This window comes from Perognathus longimembris, chromosome 8 (genome assembly GCF_023159225.1).
Source record: "Perognathus longimembris pacificus isolate PPM17 chromosome 8, ASM2315922v1, whole genome shotgun sequence".
NCBI lineage: Eukaryota > Metazoa > Chordata > Mammalia > Rodentia > Heteromyidae > Perognathus > Perognathus longimembris.
In genome coordinates this window covers 28,389,933-28,407,542 of record NC_063168.1, presented here as the reverse complement: position 1 = coordinate 28,407,542, position 17,610 = coordinate 28,389,933, and the positions used below count along the sequence as shown (strand labels likewise).

The following is a 17,610-nucleotide window of genomic DNA, read 5'->3' as shown; positions in this document are numbered from 1 at the left end:
CAGGTCTAGTCAACCCTCTGGTTACAATGATTGGTTTGGGATGGATGAACAATTCCAAATGGCTCACAGTGAATCACAGACATGTGTAGAAGCTGAAGGCAGCAGATATTTTCTTTTCAGCTAAATTTAAGCTGGAGAAAATGTGGACCTAGAATTTTTAACGGCCGTTTTGTTATGCTGTGGAGGGCAAGGACAATATGGAGGAACGTATACCCAGGGGATGGAAAAAAAATGGATCCTTGAGACACTCAATGCCTGGGTGAAGCCATACCTAAAGCTTGTCCTCTGGACATTTCAGTTCAATGTGTGGGTACATTTTCTCTTTTGCTGAAGTAATTTTAATTAACTTTCTCTGGGTGGGACACTAGCAGCCTCGGCTACCTGGATCCAGACCTGACATGCTTTAATAGGGCAAAGGCTTTCACATCTCAATATTAAACATCTCTCAGCTGCTCTGCTGGGCAGCTGAGGAGTTCTGACTTGGACTTCCTCCCAGCTAAAATGTTTCTGGCTTGCGCTCAACTTTTATCTAGGAGCTTCACCCTCTTTCAAGTTCAGTCCCGTAAGTTCTGAAGCCTCCAGGAGAGTGCCATTTTCTATCTCACAGAGCTTTTGGGGAAGAGGAGGGGAACTCCGTTTCTGCAGAAGCAGGGAGTGCTCACCAATCCTGTTTCAGCTACTCAGCAGCCAACACTGAAGTCATTCATCAAAGCCTCTCCCTCTTAAGGCACTTAAGTTGTGAGTACAAGGAGTTTAAGCTACTGGTCTCATTTAGGGGTACACAGGTGTTGCACCGGCTCTCTCTTCTGTAGCTACACTTACGAGCTGCTTGGTTTGTGCTAGGTGCTAAACGGAGTATTTCTTCGCAGTCTCATATACAATCCTTGTAGCATCTTCAGGAATAAGAAGAGTAACAGTATTTCCATAGAACAGATGAGAAAGTTGAATGGCTGAGCCGAAAATCCACAGTCAGTCAATGAAGGAACTGGGATTTCAAGACATGTTTAACTATTATGGCCCCTACACAAGGGTAGCGGTGGAGGGGAGCCCAATGGAGGAGCGAGACCAAGATGAGACTTGTGGAACTAAAGTTGCCATGTTCACTACTGAGGCTGCCTGAGGGCGAGGCGAGGCAGTCCTGTGCTGTGCTGGAACCGGAGGTGGGCAATGCGCCATCCATGTGACCACGGGATTTTCCGCGCTCCGGGACTCAGAGTTGACAGGTGGGGGCGGCTGGTGGGGGCAGGGCTTTCGTGGCCCCTCCCCATGCCCAGGTAAGGCGTCGGACTCCTGCCGGAAGCGAGGATGCGCCCACGCAATGCGGCGAAGCGTTGGGTGCCTTTAGCTCTGTGACTGTGGAGCCAGAGTTGCTAGGAGCCTGCACACTGGTTCGGCAGGCAGGGCCTTTGGCGGGGGTGGAAGAGGAGGGTGCCGCGCCCTGCCCAGCCCAGGTGTCGGTCTCCGGGGGCGGAGTTTGGGAACCGGGCAGCTGGCGATTCCCAGCTGGACTGAAGGGAGGGAGGGCGTCGGAGGACAGAAGCTGGTAAGAGACAGCGCCAGGCAGCGCAGGGAGCGCACTGGACGGGCAAAGGTGCCCCAGTCGCCAGCATGTTCTCCCGAAACCACCGGAGCCGGGTGACCGTGGCCAGGGGCTCCGCCCTGGAGATGGAATTCAAACGAGGCCGCTTCCGACTTAGCCTTTTCTGTGACCAGCCCGAGGTGAGATTGCGCCCCTGCTTAGCGCTTTCGCTGCGCCCGCAGCCAGCCTGGGCCGCCCCTGCGCCCGCCCTCGCCCGCGCACGCCCCGGGGGCGGAGACCCGATCCGCTGGGTCCACTCTGGCCGGAGCTGTGGACTTAAAAAAGTAAGGTGCGGAGAGTTTGCACGTGAATCCGATCAGTGCTGCCCCTCTAATGGTCTGGTTAGGATGATTCCCCTGTTCTTGGGGGAAAAAGTCTGGGTTGCGCTCAAAAAGAAAAACTATTTTGGATTCGCAAAATAGGTTTGAACCCGAGCTCCTCCCAAACTTCTCCTGCTCCTGGGGTGGTGGGCAGCCAGGCAAGCTCCAAAACCTCGGGGTCTTCACCTGGTCGCCCGTAGATCCTGGCTATGGGCACCATATGGGCACCATCTCACACCCTGTTTCAGCTTTCTGGGCTCTGTCAACTCTTTCAACCCCAGGCCGGGTCTGAGGCTTTGAAGCTCTCCCTAAGATCCCCTGAAGGGCAGCACACGGGGGAGGGGGGCGAGGAAAGAGAGAGAGAGAGAGAGAGAGATTGAGAGATTTAACTCTTTGGAGTTATTTCCCACTGCCAAACTTTCTCCTTCTTTCCTGGGTCCTAAGAGTAGTCCAGCCTCTAGGCTAGGGCCACCCATGGCCGGTGGAGCTCTACCCTAACTCACTAGGATGGGGAGGGACGGGAGGGGTGCGGCTGTGGACGGTGTGCATAGCCACCTAGCCAAAAACGCTCCTGCTCCCAAGGTCAGCTCGCACTTGCCCCAGGACGGCCCAGTCCCAATTGCTTCTTCCCTCCGAGGACTGGAAAGGGTTAAGTGAGGTGGATCTCCCTCCACACTGCCCGCTCCCTCCGGCTGGGATTCCAGGCCTGGCTTCTGCCCTTTTCCTCCAGGCTGCCTGGAACAAAGGCCCTTTCACACCCTTGTCCCAGAGTCCCAAGCTTTCTCTGAGTCAGAAGTTACTGGGCTGGGGGACAGGGCCTTTGTCGGCCAGCGGACCCTGCGTGGGGGGAAATAGGAGGCCAAGCCGGGCACCAGGAGGAGTGGCCTGAAAGCCGGGGCCGCCCCTGAGATCTGTCCTGCTGGCCTTCGGGGGGCCATCGCCGTGGAGCTGGGGCGGAGCCGCAGGGCCCGCCGGCCCGGGCCGAGTGTGACTTCGTGGGCCAGGGGTAGAGGGGGGGCAAGGCTGCAGCTGGCTGGGACTCGGGGCTGGTTTCCTGTCTGGAAGGGAAGGGGCCCTCCAAGGGGAGCAGGACAGCAGCAGTCAGGCACACCCCTGCTTTTCTCTTTCCCTATCCTCCCTTCGGGTGGAAAAGCGAGGTAATCGTGAGTCTGGGCGGGCGGGGCGGGCTAGATGGGAGCGCGAGTTGGAAGGGGTGGCCCTGGGGGCTGGGCCACATTACCCACTCACCTCTTTGCTCCACTTTGGGCTCATCTCTGCTCAAGTCCCTGCTTCTGTGGCTCTTCTTTCTAACTTTCTCAAAGTAAGCCAGAGGCCCCTTTTAGAGAGCTCCAACCTCTCAGCAAACGCTAGGACTCCATAGACTGTGCATGAGAAGTCCCCTCCCTGCCCCCTTCCAGCTGTGCCTGCCCCTCACTGCCCTCTGGGCACACAGATTCTCTGTCCACCGGGCCAGGGATGTGGGCGGGGGCTGGGGAGGGGCCAGAGGGCGAATGAAAAGGCCTTTTTCTTCCACAGCTGGGAGAACAGCTGCCACCAAAGCAAGACTGGACACTGTGTGCCCAGGGCCCCCTCTGCAGCTGGCCTCCCCTCCCAGGACCTCGTTCTTCCTCACTTTCCTTTCCTCCCCTGCCTGGATCCTGCCAAGGCCTTGGAACAGCAATAGGAAAGGAAATTTTGTCACAGCAGCCAGAGCCGTCTAACAGGAGTGCAGGAGAGCAGGACCGGCCTCTGCTTTCTACTCAAGAGCTGGCCACCTCTCTCAAGACTGGGGGACTGTAGGACACTACCTGTCCCCTCTGCGGCTCTGGAGGGGTTGACAAGGGAAGGGACTTTGGGGGGCACAGAGATGCAGGACAGAATGCACATCCTGGAGGACCTGAATATGCTCTACATTCGACAGATGGCACAGAGCCTGGAGGTAATGTTCCTACCCCTGGACCACACACTTCTTCCACTTGCATCCCAGTCTGTCTCAGCTTTGCCTGTCTTTGGTGGGGGTGGGCACAGGGACTCACCCAAAGGCACGGGGAGAGAGGCTCAGTAGTTCTGTTTGTTAGATGTTCTGTGCAGTGTGTGGACCTGGGTCCACTTTCACCCATCAAAACATGTAAGTTGAAAGCAGGGTCTCCACACCTATTTCTGGAAGCTCTGTAGGTGGTTGTAGATGGCCTGGGAAGGGGATGGAGAGAGGTCAACATGGGAAAGCTTTGCAGGAAGGATATAGCCTCACTAGAGAAGAGAAAGGAAATGCTGAGCCAGGAATAAATGTTCTTCAGGCCCTGGAGATTGTCTGAAGTTATTTATTCAGTTATTTATTTATGGTGGTTGATCTCATATTGAACACCTACTGTATACCAAGCTCCTTTCCAGAGCATGGGACACCTCAGCAAACTAAACAAGAAAAGCCCATTCTTGAGGGAGAAGAGATAATCATATAAACGCGTAACAAATATCACCTAGTGAAAATTTGGTGAAAACAAGGAATGTAGTCAACATCAGGTTGAGAGGCAGGATGAGATGTTGAAATTTGGAAGAATTTGGAGATGTGATGATTGGAAGGAAGGCCTTCCAGACAGAAGGCATAGCAAGGGCAAATGCGCTGAGATGGAGATGATGCATTTATGGGAGTGAAAGGAAGCCAATGTGATTGCAATATGTAATTGGAGTTGAACTTATGGGCAGGGCTAGATCTTGCAGGCTGGAATACCATGATAAAGTTCTTAGATTGTACTCTAGATATGAAGTGCCATTGAAGGTTGTTTTTTTTTTTTTTTTGCCAGCCCTGGGCCTTGGACTCAGGGCCTGAGCACTGTCCCTGGCTTCTTTTTGCTCAAGGCTAGCACTCTGCCACCTGAGCCACAGCGCCCCTTCTGGCCGTTTTCCATATATGTGGTGCTGGGGAATCGAACCCAGAGCTTCATGTGTAGGGGGCAAGCACTCTTGCCACTAGGCCATATTCCCAGCCCCATTGAAGGGTTTTAAGTGAAGGAAAGGCTCATCAATGGTTTTAAAGTCATTCAAAACCATTAGCTGAGTAAGCTGGGTGGTGGAAAGGGGACTGGGGAAAAGGTATGGCAAGAAAAGTAGTGAAAGGCCACCAGGTGGGTAGGTGTTCATGTTGTAGTCATGAGGGAGTAGAGTATAGTGTTTAATCCAGGCACTGGTGGCTCATGCCTGTAATCCTAGCTACTCAGAGGGCTGAGATCTGAGAATCATGGTTCAAAGCCAGCCCTGACAGGTAAGCTCATGAGAATCTTACCTCCAATTAGCCATTAAAAAGCTGGAAGTATTGCTGTGGCTTAAAAGGTAGAGTGCTAGCCTTGAGCACAAAAGCTCAAGGACAGCACCCCGGTCCCAAGTTCAAGCCCCGGGACTCATACACAAAAATGTGTTTGTTTATGGTGAGGAATGATGGAAAGGGTGATTTTAAATGATGGTGGTCAGGTATAGCAATTTATTGTACATGTGCTACCTGTACTACTCCCTGGACCAGAATGCATATATCTAGTCAATTATGGCACCAATAAGCCTAGATAGTACTAAGAATCCTTCTTGGTGTAGCCTTGGCATAAACTGTTCAGGTTGTACCTTTCTCACCATGCCAGTCCTGGTCTGGTTTCAGCTGCATCAGGATGGAATACTTTAATGTGTTTGCCTAGAGAAGGTTACCTTTATTTTGCAGAAAGATGCTAAATGAGTTGAGATTCTGATATTACAAAAGTTTTCCTGTATTCGTGCATCAGATAAAATCAATTACCATCCCTAGTCCTCTGTCCTGTCTGTTACTAGTTATATCTGGACACTATCAATCTTAATTTTATTTAATTAAGATTAAAACTGGTCAGGGCACTGGTGGCTCACACCTGTAATTCTAGCTACTCAGGAAGCAGAGATCTGAGAATCTTGGTTTGAAGCTAGCCTGTGCAGGAAAGCCTGAAGTTAGCCTGGGCAGAAAAGTCTGAGAGACTCATATCTCTATTTAACCATAAAAAAAACACCCAGAAGCAGAGTAATGTCTCCAGTGGTAGAATGCTAGCTTTGAGTGAAAAAGCTAAAGGGCAGGGCCCAGGCCTGGAGGTTAAGCGTCAGTGCTAGCGCTTGCACGCGCGCGCCCAGAAATTAAATAAACAAGGTGGGCATGGTAGCCAATACCTGTAATCCCAGGAGGATCCAGCATTTAAGACCAGCCTGGGATACACAGGAGACCTTATCTCAAAAAAGTTACAATAACATTTAGTTCCTCAGTTGCTCTAAGTACATACATGTCATGTGCTAAGACCGTTACTAAATATTTCTATCATCAAAGAATGTTTCATAGAAATGTTTAAAATCTGCACACACACACACACACACACACACACACACACACACACACACACCATTTCATTATTGTCTATTGGGGGGGGTCTGCCTAAGATCTAGGGCAGAAGATGGGCTTAGTTTTTACGTTGTTCAACTTTCCTGTAGCCACAGGCTAAGGATACTGTGTTCTTTTTCCTCAAGTCCAGCAGGCTATCAAAAGAATGATTACTATTTCAGGGAAAGAAGATAAGATAGTTCTGGAGGGGTAAATCCAAGAAGACTTTTTGGAAGAGATGAATTGAGAGTATGGGGAGAGAGGAAGTTTATTTTTAAATATGTGCTAGGCCAGGTAGAGCAGTTGTAGTCACTTAACGTTCACAAAATACGTGTACACAAACTGACTTCCAGAGCTTAGATGCTCACAGCTTCCCAGGGATATGAACTTAGCCCTTGTTGGAGGTTCAGAAGGGCACAGAAGGTGGTGAGAAGCAGAGCAGGAAGTCTGGGGAGGGTGGGGATCTCTACAGAGGGTCTAGTATGTTCTGGGGCTTCTGCCCATGACTCTTCCTCCTTCCTCCCAGGGGATCTGACCCTGGTCTCGCTGAGACTCAGCTCCTGCTTTTTCCCAGGAAATGCTATGTTTGTGGACCATGAAGGGTGGGGGTGGGGAGTGACAAGGAACTTTCCCTGGGTTAGGGAAATGGGGATGAAGCAGGAGAACCCAGAGCCTGGGTGAGCTTCTGAGCTTTTCTACCCTAAAGGCTGGAAGCCAGATTTCTAAGGCACTGCTGACCCTGAGCCCTGGGAGAGGTGAAAAGTGGGGGACAAATGAACGAGCTGTGTAGTCCCCATGCTGAGTCTAGTGACATCTCTAGGGCTCCCGTAGGTATCCCCACTTCATATGCCCCCACCAGCCTTGCCCCTCCCCCAGAAAGGGGTCACCTTGGACAGGTCTCCTGCCTCCCTTCCTAGGGTGATGGGGGCGCTCCCTGAGGTCCTGTGCGACAACAAGGGTCAGGCTCCTGGAGGGGCTGTCGGCGCCCTGGAACCCCACAGCCATTCTCGCGGCAATTGGGAGCTGATGTCACCCACGCCCTGAGCGAGCGCCGCAGGCGGAGGTGCTACTGCTGCACCGGCGCCGCGCTGCTCAGATTCCCCGCGGCCCTCAGGCCCCAGCGGGCTCCGCAGGCTGGTGCTCCCTGCATCGCGTGCCACAGGAGCAATGGACAGGGCTAGGCAAGGATCCGTGAGTGCTTGGACTGGGGCTAGGCTAGCGGGGAGGAACTTGAGGATGCTGCTGGCTCCTCCTTTCTCTTTGGCTTTAATGTATTTGAGGTACTTAGGGCAGAAACGGGATATAGAGTGGGGTAGGGGCTGGCAAGCAACGACTCTTAGCAGAGGTAGAACACTGCTGTAGACAGGCAAAGCTAGGCCAGGAGGGGCCATGACATCTGGGTGGGCTTCCTGGCCGAGGGGCCCTTTGGGACTGGGTTGCCCAGTAGGGGAGATGGATGGTGGATAGTCTTGGAGTGAAGGGTGCTGACAGTCTGCCCAGGCTTATTAGCTCGGAAAATAGTGAAGGAAGAATTTGCAGGCAGGACGGCCAAGGCTTTTTGGAAGAGGTGCTCAGATTTTGGACGCTTGAAGGCTGGAACCACAGGGAACAGAAAGCACACCTAGTATGAGGGAGAAGCAGGTCTGAACGGGTCACATTCACTGCCCTCTTCCAATTGGATGTCTCCATTTGCATTCTGTCCGGTCCCATCTGTTTCCCACCTCCTCTTGGAAGCCTCCCTGGAACACCTCAACCAGAAATAAACAGGGTCTGTTTCCTGGGAGTACGTTTATGCCATGACATGGCACTTCTGGAGCAGCCATTAATGCCTACACCACTCCTTTCCCAGCTGGACAGCAAGGGGGTGCTCTGCTATTCATTGGGTAAAATCTACTCCTGCCAAAGTAGCATCATGGCTAAAATCAGTATCCTTATCACTCATGTGTATGAGTGTGTGTGTGTGTGTGTGTATGCGTGTGTATAAAGTGCTCAGCTTTGTGCAGAGTGCTTTACAACCTTGTCTCACTGAATCCTCACAATTCTAGGATGTGGGGACTATTTCTATCTCCATTTTATAGGTGAGAAAACAAAAGCTTAGAGGGGCTGGGTAATCTGTCCAGTACTTTTTAAGTACTACTACCGCTCTGTCTTGGCGCCTTTCCCAGGACCTCTCCTTTGACCCCTAGGCATGACCTGTCCAGCCCCTTACCCTTAAACCACTTACTTTCTCATTCCAGTTCTTTGCCTCTGACCTCACTCATCTCTCAAGTTCCGAGAGCCAGAACATGGCAGATATCCTATTTGGGGTTATATATGGAGTTTTGTGCAGCATGAAGATTTATGGGAGCATACTACCTTATATGTGTCTTCACTATTCCCATAAATCATTTTTCCCTTCCAGGTTCCCAAGCCCACAAATACTGATATTTTGTGCATAAATATGCACATCTAGGGGCTGGGGATATGGCCTAGTGGCAAGAGAGCTTGCCTTGTATACATGAGGCCCTGGGTTCGATTCCCCAGCACCACATATACAGAAAATGGCCAGAAGTGGCGCTGTGGCTCAAGTGGCAGGGTGCTAGCCTTGAGCAAAAGGAAGCCAGGGACAGTGCTCAGGCCCTGAGTCCAAGGCCCAGGACTGGCAAAAAAAAAAAAAAAAAAAACACCAAATATGCACATCTATTTATCTGTATATGAAAATATACACACAAGTGCATATATCATGCATGGATGGTAATTTGTATAATATTGTTCTTTCCTCATGCTACAGATTTTAGAGCTTTATCTGTAAACTTATTCTTTAATATCTGCAATATTACATGGTAGAGATGTGTTGTAACTTACTTAACCAATGTCCTACTGAAGGGTTTTAGGCTTGTTTAGACTAACGTTTAAGCTGGTACTGGAAGCTCACATGTGTAAACCAAGATATTCAGGAGGCCAAGATCTGAGTATTGTGGTTTGAAGCTAACCTGGGCAGAAAAGTCAGGGTGACTTTTTTTTTTTTTTTGCCGTCCTGGAGCTTAGACTCAGGACCTGTGCACTGTCCCGGGCTTCTTTTTGCTCAAGGCTAGCACTCTACCACTTGAGCCACAGTGCCACTTTTGGCCTTTTCTGTTTATGAGGTGCTGAGGAATTGATCCCAGGGCTTTGTGCATGCTAGGCAAGCACTCTACTGCTAAGCCACATTCCTAGCCCCTCAGAGACTCTTATCTTTAATTATCCAGCAAAAAACCAGAAGTGGAGGTGTAGCTCAAGTTGTAGAGTGCCAGCCTTAAGCAAAAAAGTTAAGCAACAGCCTAAAGCCTTAACTTCAAGCCCTGAAATAAAATTATAATCATAAAATTATTTTTAAAATAATAAAATAGGTCTGGGAATGTGGCTTAGCGGTAGAGTGCTTGCCTTGCATGCATGAAGCCCTGGGTTTGATTCCTCAGTAACACATACACAGAAAAAGCCAGAAGTGGCACTGTGGCTCAAGAGTAGAGTGCTAGCATTGAGCAAAAGCAGCTTTGGGACAGTGCCCAGGCTCTGAGTTCAAGTCTCAGGACTGGCAATATAATAATAATACAATGTTTGGTGAATATTTTTGTCCATATGGCCTTATCCAGTTAAATATGTTAACTATATCTGTAGGATAAACTTAGTTATTGAATACTTAGAAGAAAGGATATGTGGGTTCAAATTGCGTTCAAAATTTGTATTCCTAAACATCAAATGAATAAGAAGACTGTATTTCATTTTCTGATTATTCTTGAGCAGTTTTGGATGAGATTCAAAGCTTGCTTTTTCTTTCTTTAATTTTGTTTTGCAATAGAGTCTTACTTGGTAGTTCAGACTAGATTAGAACTTTGAATAGGCTTTGAACAGACTTCCAATATGTGATCCTCCTGCATCAGCCTCTGGAGTACAGGTATTACAGAAATGAACCACCATACCTGGATCAACACTTGCTGTTGAATTGCATCAACCATTAGTTTTATGGCAGTTTTTCTTGGGCCCCAGCCCACTTGGGCACTGGGGAAGAGGTAGTGCTTTAGCCTGTTCCCTGATTGACATTTCCTTTCCATCATTCCCTGGCTAGGACACAGAGTTGCAGAGGAAGCTAGACCATGAGATCCGGATGAGGGAAGGAGCCTGCAAGCTGCTGGCAGCCTGTTCCCAGAGAGAGCAGGCTCTGGAGGCCACCAAGAGCCTGCTGGTGTGCAACAGCCGCATCCTCAGCTACATGGGCGAGCTGCAGCGGCGCAAGGAGGCCCAGGTGCTGGGGAAGACAGGCCGGCGGTGAGCAAGGGGAGGCAAGGCCTAAGTGGGAGCAGGAGGCTTTTCAGGTGGTGGTGGTACAGCAAATGATGCAGTGTAGACCACCCTGCAGACTGCCTCCTTGGGAAGGCCTGTGTGGGGCATGGAGGACACCTTGGAGTTTTCCCACTTAGTGGGTTGTCCAGAGTAGCCAGGGCTGGCTGGATTCAGTAAAACTCATGTGGGAGCTCTGGTGGGAACTGGCAGTCTGATGGATGGAGAGTAAAGCAAAAGCACTAATTTGCTAAGTCTTGCCTGGAATCTGATAAGCCTGGCTGGCTGGCTGGCTTCTGGAAAACTGATTTCTCAAAGCCAGTTCAAATGGCCAATTTGTTGCATGGCTAGATCACCACAAATGAACAATAGTTGGTTACACCTGAGATCCACCATCAGAGACAAATCAGGGAAACAAATAATAAAAACAAAACAAATTTAAAGGAAACCTACCCATTTGTTTAAATTAGATTACACTTTCTAGGAGGGCTCAGCTGCTGAATATGAAACACAGATACTCTGATGGTAAACTCTGCTCATCTGACACAACCACTGTGAAATGGCTCAGGGGATGCTGTGACAACTGGCCATTTTGGGTAATTGCCATTTGGAGAAGTGGCTTCTGGAAGAGTGGCCTGCTTGCCTCATGGAGAGATGGTTCCAGCCCCTCACTTATGATGTCAGCCTGGTGGCTAAATCACAGGCAGATGCCAGCCTACCATGGAGCTAACAGATGATGAAAACAGACTCTACAGCTGCCCCTTGCAGCTAAGGGCCTGTAGGCAAGGGGGGCAGCTGCCTGTGGGCATACGCTGCCTCCTCAGGTGGCCAGCCAGCAGAGTGCTCTGCCTGGGTCACCACACAATGGGATGTGAGGTCCAACCCAATTCCTGGAAGCCATATCACCAAGAAATTATACGAGTGCCCTGATAAATAAGTATGGACAGGGCTGGGAATATGGCTTAGTAGAGTGGTAGAGTCCTTGCCTCGCATACATGAAGCCCTGAGTTTGATTCCTCAGCACCACATATATAGAAAAAGCTGGAAGTGGTGCTATGGCTCAAGTGGTAGAGTGCTAGCCTTAAGCAAAAAGAAGCCAGGGACAGTGCTCAGGCCTTGAGTTCAAGCCCCAGGAATGGTTTAAAAAAAAAAAAGTATGGACAGACTGGCTGTCATACAGGCTCAGAGAGCCCCAGTGATGGGTGGGGAGGGGAGGATGCTGTATGTGTGGAGCTCTAGGTAACCCCAGGCACTGGGAAGGTGCCACTTATCTGGCTAAGAAGGTAAAAGGGACATCAAAGTTGGAAGGAGGGGGCAGTGGAGAGGTTAAGGAGACTGTGGCGAATGGAATATAAATGTTCCCTCCTTATGATACTTTTCTTTTGTCAAACATTGGTCAAATTATATTCTGACTGACCCAGTTGCACTTCTATATAAAAGAAGAAATGAAGCTGGGAATGGTGGTGCATGCTTGTAATCCCAGCACTCCGGAGGCTGAGGCAGAGGATCATCTTAAGTGTCTTGAAACCCAGCAAATGTCTGGGTTCTGGCAACAATACACCTTCAGTCCTTCAGTCCCTCAGTCCCATGTCAAGCCTGGCTAGAGACCTCAGGGCTGGGACTCTGGGACCAGAGAGCTCCAGAGCCCTTGGGAACCAGAGCAAGGGAAGGGGAAGAGTGGAGTCCAGGAGAGAACCTTGTGATCTACCCATAGGCCTTCTGACAGCCGGCTGCCTGCTGAGCGCACCCCTTGCCGAGGCCGGGTCTGCATCTCTGGTAAGAAGCAGTTGTCCCAACTGCTAGCATCCCTCATCTGGCTATGCCATCTCCGTCCCACCTCAACCACTTTTCCTACCTCTCTGCCCCTTAGACCTCCGGATTCCACTCATGTGGAAGGACACAGAATATTTCAAGAACAAAGGTGGTGAGTCCATACCCTGGGAGTGTCCCTGACGTTAAAGGCTCTCTCTGGTGGTGAGTATATACAAACATGCACACACACACATCTCTTTCCCCCTTCCTCTCCCCCCCCCCCCCACCTCTTCCCAGACCTGCACCGCTGGGCTGTGTTCCTGCTGCTGCAGCTAGGAGAACAGATTCAGGATACAGAGATGATCCTGGTGGACAGGACCCTCACAGACATCTCCTTTCAGAACAATGTGCTCTTGTGAGTATCACAACTCCTCCTTTCTCCACTCTGTTCCGGTCTCCCATGAAGCAATTTGGGGTAGGGGCATGGAAGAGGAGGAGGAGGATGGGTACCTGGTTTTCTGTGGAGCCCCAGTACTTGTATTCCATGTTTTACTGTGTGCCCTTCCTGTCACCACATTCTTTGTCCTTCTGCACCTCTGCAGCACTGAGGCAGGGCCAGACTTTGAACTGCGGCTGGAGTTGTATGGGGCTTGTGTAGATGAAGAAGGGGCTCTGGCTGGTGCCCCCAAGAGGCTTGCCACCAAGCTCAGCAGCTCTCTGGGCCGCTCCTCGGGAAAGCGTGTCCGAGCATCGCTGGACAGTGCTGCAGGCTCAGCAAGCAGTCCCATCCTGCTGCCCACTCCGGCTGTGGGGTAAGATCTACACCACCCTTACTGCTCTCAGCTGATGTATCCTGCCCACAGGTGGCCTTTGAGCCATGTTGCACATCACAGCCCACTTTGCACTGCTGCTAGCACACACATATGGACTTGAACAAGCTGTGGTCATGGATTAGCTGAGAGCTGAATCTAAGCCTACGCTCAAGACCAGTAGTAAGGCAGAAAAAGTCAGGATCTAGGCTCTTAACTGTTCAGCAGCTATAGATAGATGTACACACACACAACAGAGGTCCCTAGTTGGAGCAGAGTACACTGGACTTATGGTAGAGGCATCTGGAGGTACTTGATGGAATCACAAAGACTCTGAGGAGCTATAAACTACTGGCAACTTACAGTCTTTCTTTTATTTTTTCGTGTGCCAGTACTAGAGCATGATCTTAGAGCCTGGGTGTTGTCCCTTAGCTTTTATGATCAAGGATGATGCTCTACCACTTGAGCCACAGTTCCACTTCCATCTTTTTGGTGGTTAATTAGAGATTAAGAGTCTTATAGTGGGCTGGGGATTTAGCTCAGTGGAAGAGCACCTGCCTAGCAAGTGCAAGACCCCTATTTCAGTCCTCAGCTGGGGGGGAGGCGGGGAAGAGTCTCATGGACTTTACTGCCTGGGCTGACTTCAAACTTTGATCCTCAGATCTCAGCCTCCTGAGTAGCTAGGATTTCGGTGTGAGCCACCAGCACCTGGCTTTTACTGGCAAGTTTCTTAATATCTCTAAGCCTTAAATTGCCTTATCTATTAAGTGAAGATGCCATAAACCTCACAGAGCTGTCAAGGGAATACAGTTGGCATAACATATGTAATGCACAGTGTGATGAACAGTTAATATTCACTCCTACTGGATGGGGAGGCGAGCTAGTTTTCTGTGCTCAGTCCCTAAGAACTCCTGCAATGGAAAACATGAACTGATGCTTCTTCCTCTTCCCTCTAGGGGTCCTCGTTACCACCTCTTGGCTCACACCACACTCACGCTGGCCGCAGTACAAGATGGATTCCGCACTCATGACCTCACTCTTGCCAGTCATGGTATGTATGTGTAGGGGGAGGGGGCGCTGGCGATGGCAAGAGGGGACATAGCATAGTCCCTTCTCCTTCCCTGCCCTCACCCTGCACTTCCTCCTCCCCTAGAGGAGAATCCTGCCTGGCTGCCCCTTTATGGTAGTGTGTGTTGCCGCCTGGCAGCTCAGCCTCTCTGCATGACCCAGCCCACCGCAAGTGGTACTCTCAGAGTGCAGGTGAGGGGGTTCTGAGAGTTAAAGGGGACAGGGAGGCGGCAAAGGCAAGCTGAATCACCTAGGACTACTGAAAGATGAAGATGTGGGTGGGTGAAGGGAGCTTGGAAAGACCAAAGATGAACAGATGGGAAGGAGGGGTGGGCGAAGTGGGCAGGCTGTCACTGGGGGATTGGGAAAGAGGTGCCAGGGAGTATGTTCCCCCCAAGAAACAATGCATCATTTATGCAGCAAGCTGGGGAGCTACAGAACAGAGCACGAGTGTATGGAGTCCTAAAAGGCACAAATCTCTTCTGTTACCGTCGACCTGAGGATGCAGACACTGGGGAAGATCCGCTGTTGACTATTGCCATCAACAAGGTGATGGGTCCCCTTCCTAGTGGTGAGCCACTGGGGGCCTGGGCTCAGGAGCCTCTGCTTTAGGCGCTAGGAGAGTGGGGGCAGATCTCAGGGGCTGAGTTCCTACCTTAACACCACCACTTCAGCGCCAAGGATGCAGAAGGGTCCTTACTGCCCTGCCCCTTTCCCCCAGCATCACTTGCTTATTCATCAACCTCAGCTTCTTCAGACTCTCAGGGAGTCCTACCATCAATTTAGGACTTTGAGCTCTCTTTCCCAAGTTCCCTTCAGCTTCTTATTTGTATCTACTTTACTATTTGCTGCTCTTCTCTCCTTACCCAGGTCTAATTTCATTTCTTTGCTTCCTAGTCCTTTTCTTGGCTTTCCTACCCACTTGTGTTTTGATCTTGTTTTGCTTTTTTGGTGCTTGGGATCACATTTAGGTCTTTACACATGCCAAGCAAGTGCTCTATCATCAAGGCACACCCCAGATCCCTACCTATGTTTTGGAACTACTGGAAACCTTGGCCTTGGTGCCTACCTCTGTCCCGCTTTCCCTTCTTAATCTACTTCTCCTTCCCTGACTAGGCACTGACTGTCTCTTTCCCAGCTTTCTCTTGCCATCCTTCCCAGTAGGAGGCAAATGTGAAGGCTCAGAGAAAGCCCATACCACTTCTAGGAAGGGATGACCTCATTGTTGCACATCACTGCTGAGTTCTCTGACCAAAAACGAGGGGGAAGTAGCCCACTTATTCCTCTTCTAGGAGACTCGGGTCCGGGCAGGGGAGCCAGACCAGGCCCCTGGACGACCCCTCACTCTCAGCATCAGTAACCAGTATGGGGATGATGAGGTGACACACACCCTTCAGATAGAGAGCCGGGAAGCCCTGCAAAACTGGATGGAAGCACTGTGGCAGCTTTTCTTTGACATGAGTAAGAGAGAAGGGGGCTGGGTTGAACCTTTGGGAGGGATTGGTGGGTTTGAATATTTATTTATTCCATTCCTGTGGAATGAACTCAGAGGCATGGGCACTGTCCTGGAGCTTCTTTTGTTCAGGGCTAGCTCTCTACCACTTGAGCCACAGCGCGACTTGTGGCTTTTTCTGTGTATGTGGTACTGGGGAAATCAAACCCAGGGCTTCATGCATTCAAGGCAAGCACTCTACCACTAAGCCACTTTCTAAGCCCAGCTCATACCTGTAATCTTACCTACTTGGGAGGCTGAGACCTAAGAATCATGGTGCAAAGCCAAGCCCAAGCAGACAAATCTGAGAGACTCTTACCTCTAATTAACCAGTAAAAAGACAGAAGTGGGGGTGTGGCTCAAGTGGTAGAGTGCCAGCTTGAATGAAAAGCTAAGAGAGAAAGAATTTGTTTTTCTTTAAAAAATGGAGATAAATGCAGTAAGAGCAAGAGCAACTGGCCTTCTAACAGTTAGTGCTCTTCCTGCAGGCCAGTGGAAGCAGTGCTGTGATGAAGTCATGAAGATTGAAACTCCTGCTCCCCGGAAGCCTCCTCAAGCACTGGCTAAGCAGGGGTCCTTATATCATGAGATGGGTGAGTGAGGGGAAGGTATACTTAGGGAAGCTGGTGGGAAGTGAGACTGGGGGCTTTAAGGGAACCCAGATAATGGAAACAGACAAAGTGCACTTCAGGCTAAGGCACATCTCTGGGGACCATGTCCCACTCAACCCTATTGCATTCCTTTCTTCTTTCCTGTTCTTATTAGAACTACCTCCTCCAAAGCTCAACACCCCTCCCCCCAAAGTAAAACAACAACAGGCTCATTTCATGAATTTCTTTCCTAATTTCTTCTTTTCTCTTTCCCTTTCTGCATGTGGATTCCTGTCTCTTCCTCTGACCTCTCACTTGCCTGGCACCACGTTCTTTTTTTATCTTCTTTCTTGGTTTCTTCACCCACCTTTGCTCCCCTCTGCCGCTGAATCCCAGTCTTATCAGAGCCTATGGCCTCAGGGAGCCCAGGTGAGGGGCTGCTCCTACAGGATAATGCAATCTCAGCTGAGATCCGGGCTTTGCTTTCCTCCTACTACAGTGACAGGTGATGGTCAGGGCTGGGTAGGCCTGGGGCCTGAGCTCTGACTAGCCCCCACCCCTCAACCCCTTCCTGGTGCCACAGCTATTGAGCCACTGGATGACATCGCAGCTGTGACAGACATCTTGGCCCAGCGGGAGGGTGCAAGGCTGGAGACACCCCCACCCTGGCTAGCTATGTTCACAGATCAGCCTGCCTTGCCTAGCTCCTGCACACCTGCCTCAGTGACCCCAGCCCCATCCTGGACCCACCCTATGCCCTGGGGGAGACCCCGAACCTTTTCCCTGGATGCTGTCCCCTCAGACCACACCCCTGGGGCTTCTCGCTTGGCTGCCCCCCTCTCCAATCAGCGGTCCCCACGGGCCAGAGGCCTTTGCAGCAGCAAAGGCTCATTCCGCACTTGGCTCCAGTCACCAGTGTGAGAGAAAGATGCTGACAACAGGATTTGGGCAGAAAAGAAGATGACCTATGTACAGTTGGGCTCTGGATCTGGCACTGTCTTCAGCAAGTTAGCCATCTTGGCCTTCTCTTTCTCTGCTGGACTAGGGGCAGATGGGGAGAGAGAACAGAAGCTGTTCTTAAGCTGTGGTTGCCATGGTACTGAGGGGGGCTCATAACTGGAGTTGGCTAGGACCCTCTAAACCCTTCCTGGGAGAAAACTGGAACAATACTGCCCTACCTCCCTGCACTAACCAGCTTTGAGGATAGCACTGAAGAGCCCTGGGAGGAAACTGTACCTCCTTTGTGACTCTTACACACCATTAAAGTTATTTAACAGCTGCCTCCTTCTGGTTCCTGAGTTCAGGTTGCCTCTCTCCAAGTGGTTT

The 17,610-nt window shown here is 50.6% G+C and overlaps 1 protein-coding gene across 4 annotated transcripts; it reads left to right on the top strand.

Moving 5' to 3' along the window:
* The first annotated feature begins 1,013 nt into the window (after positions 1-1,013).
* Positions 1,014-17,563, top strand: Rtkn (rhotekin). Of its 4 annotated transcripts, XM_048352780.1 has the most exons (13): positions 2,865-3,056; positions 3,436-3,838; positions 10,362-10,561; positions 12,288-12,349; positions 12,444-12,497; positions 12,623-12,740; positions 12,928-13,137; positions 14,091-14,185; positions 14,288-14,394; positions 14,623-14,751; positions 15,495-15,663; positions 16,183-16,287; positions 16,868-17,563. In XM_048352780.1, the coding sequence occupies exons 2-13, from the start codon at positions 3,767-3,769 to the stop codon at positions 17,203-17,205; spliced, it is 1,659 nt and encodes a 552-aa protein (XP_048208737.1). In that variant the 5' UTR covers positions 2,865-3,056; positions 3,436-3,766; the 3' UTR covers positions 17,206-17,563. The 4 variants fall into 4 exon arrangements, with proteins under 4 accessions (XP_048208735.1, XP_048208737.1, XP_048208738.1 ...); XM_048352778.1 differs by lacking the exons at positions 2,865-3,056; positions 3,436-3,838 and adding an exon at positions 1,014-1,719; XM_048352781.1 differs by lacking the exon at positions 3,436-3,838 and having other exon boundaries at positions 2,866-3,056.
* The last annotated feature ends 47 nt before the right edge of the window (positions 17,564-17,610 follow it).

Bases quoted from the DNA above. Each gene is read 5' to 3' on its own strand.
- Rtkn (XM_048352778.1), top strand. From the start codon at position 1,609: ATGTTCTCCCGAAACCACCGGAGCCGGGTGACCGTGGCCAGGGGCTCC. The intron at 13,138-14,090 runs GTAAGATCTACA...TCTTCCCTCTAG, and splicing joins CTGCCCACTCCGGCTGTGGG to GGGTCCTCGTTACCACCTCT. The intron at 15,664-16,182 runs GTAAGAGAGAAG...CTCTTCCTGCAG, and splicing joins GCAGCTTTTCTTTGACATGA to GCCAGTGGAAGCAGTGCTGT.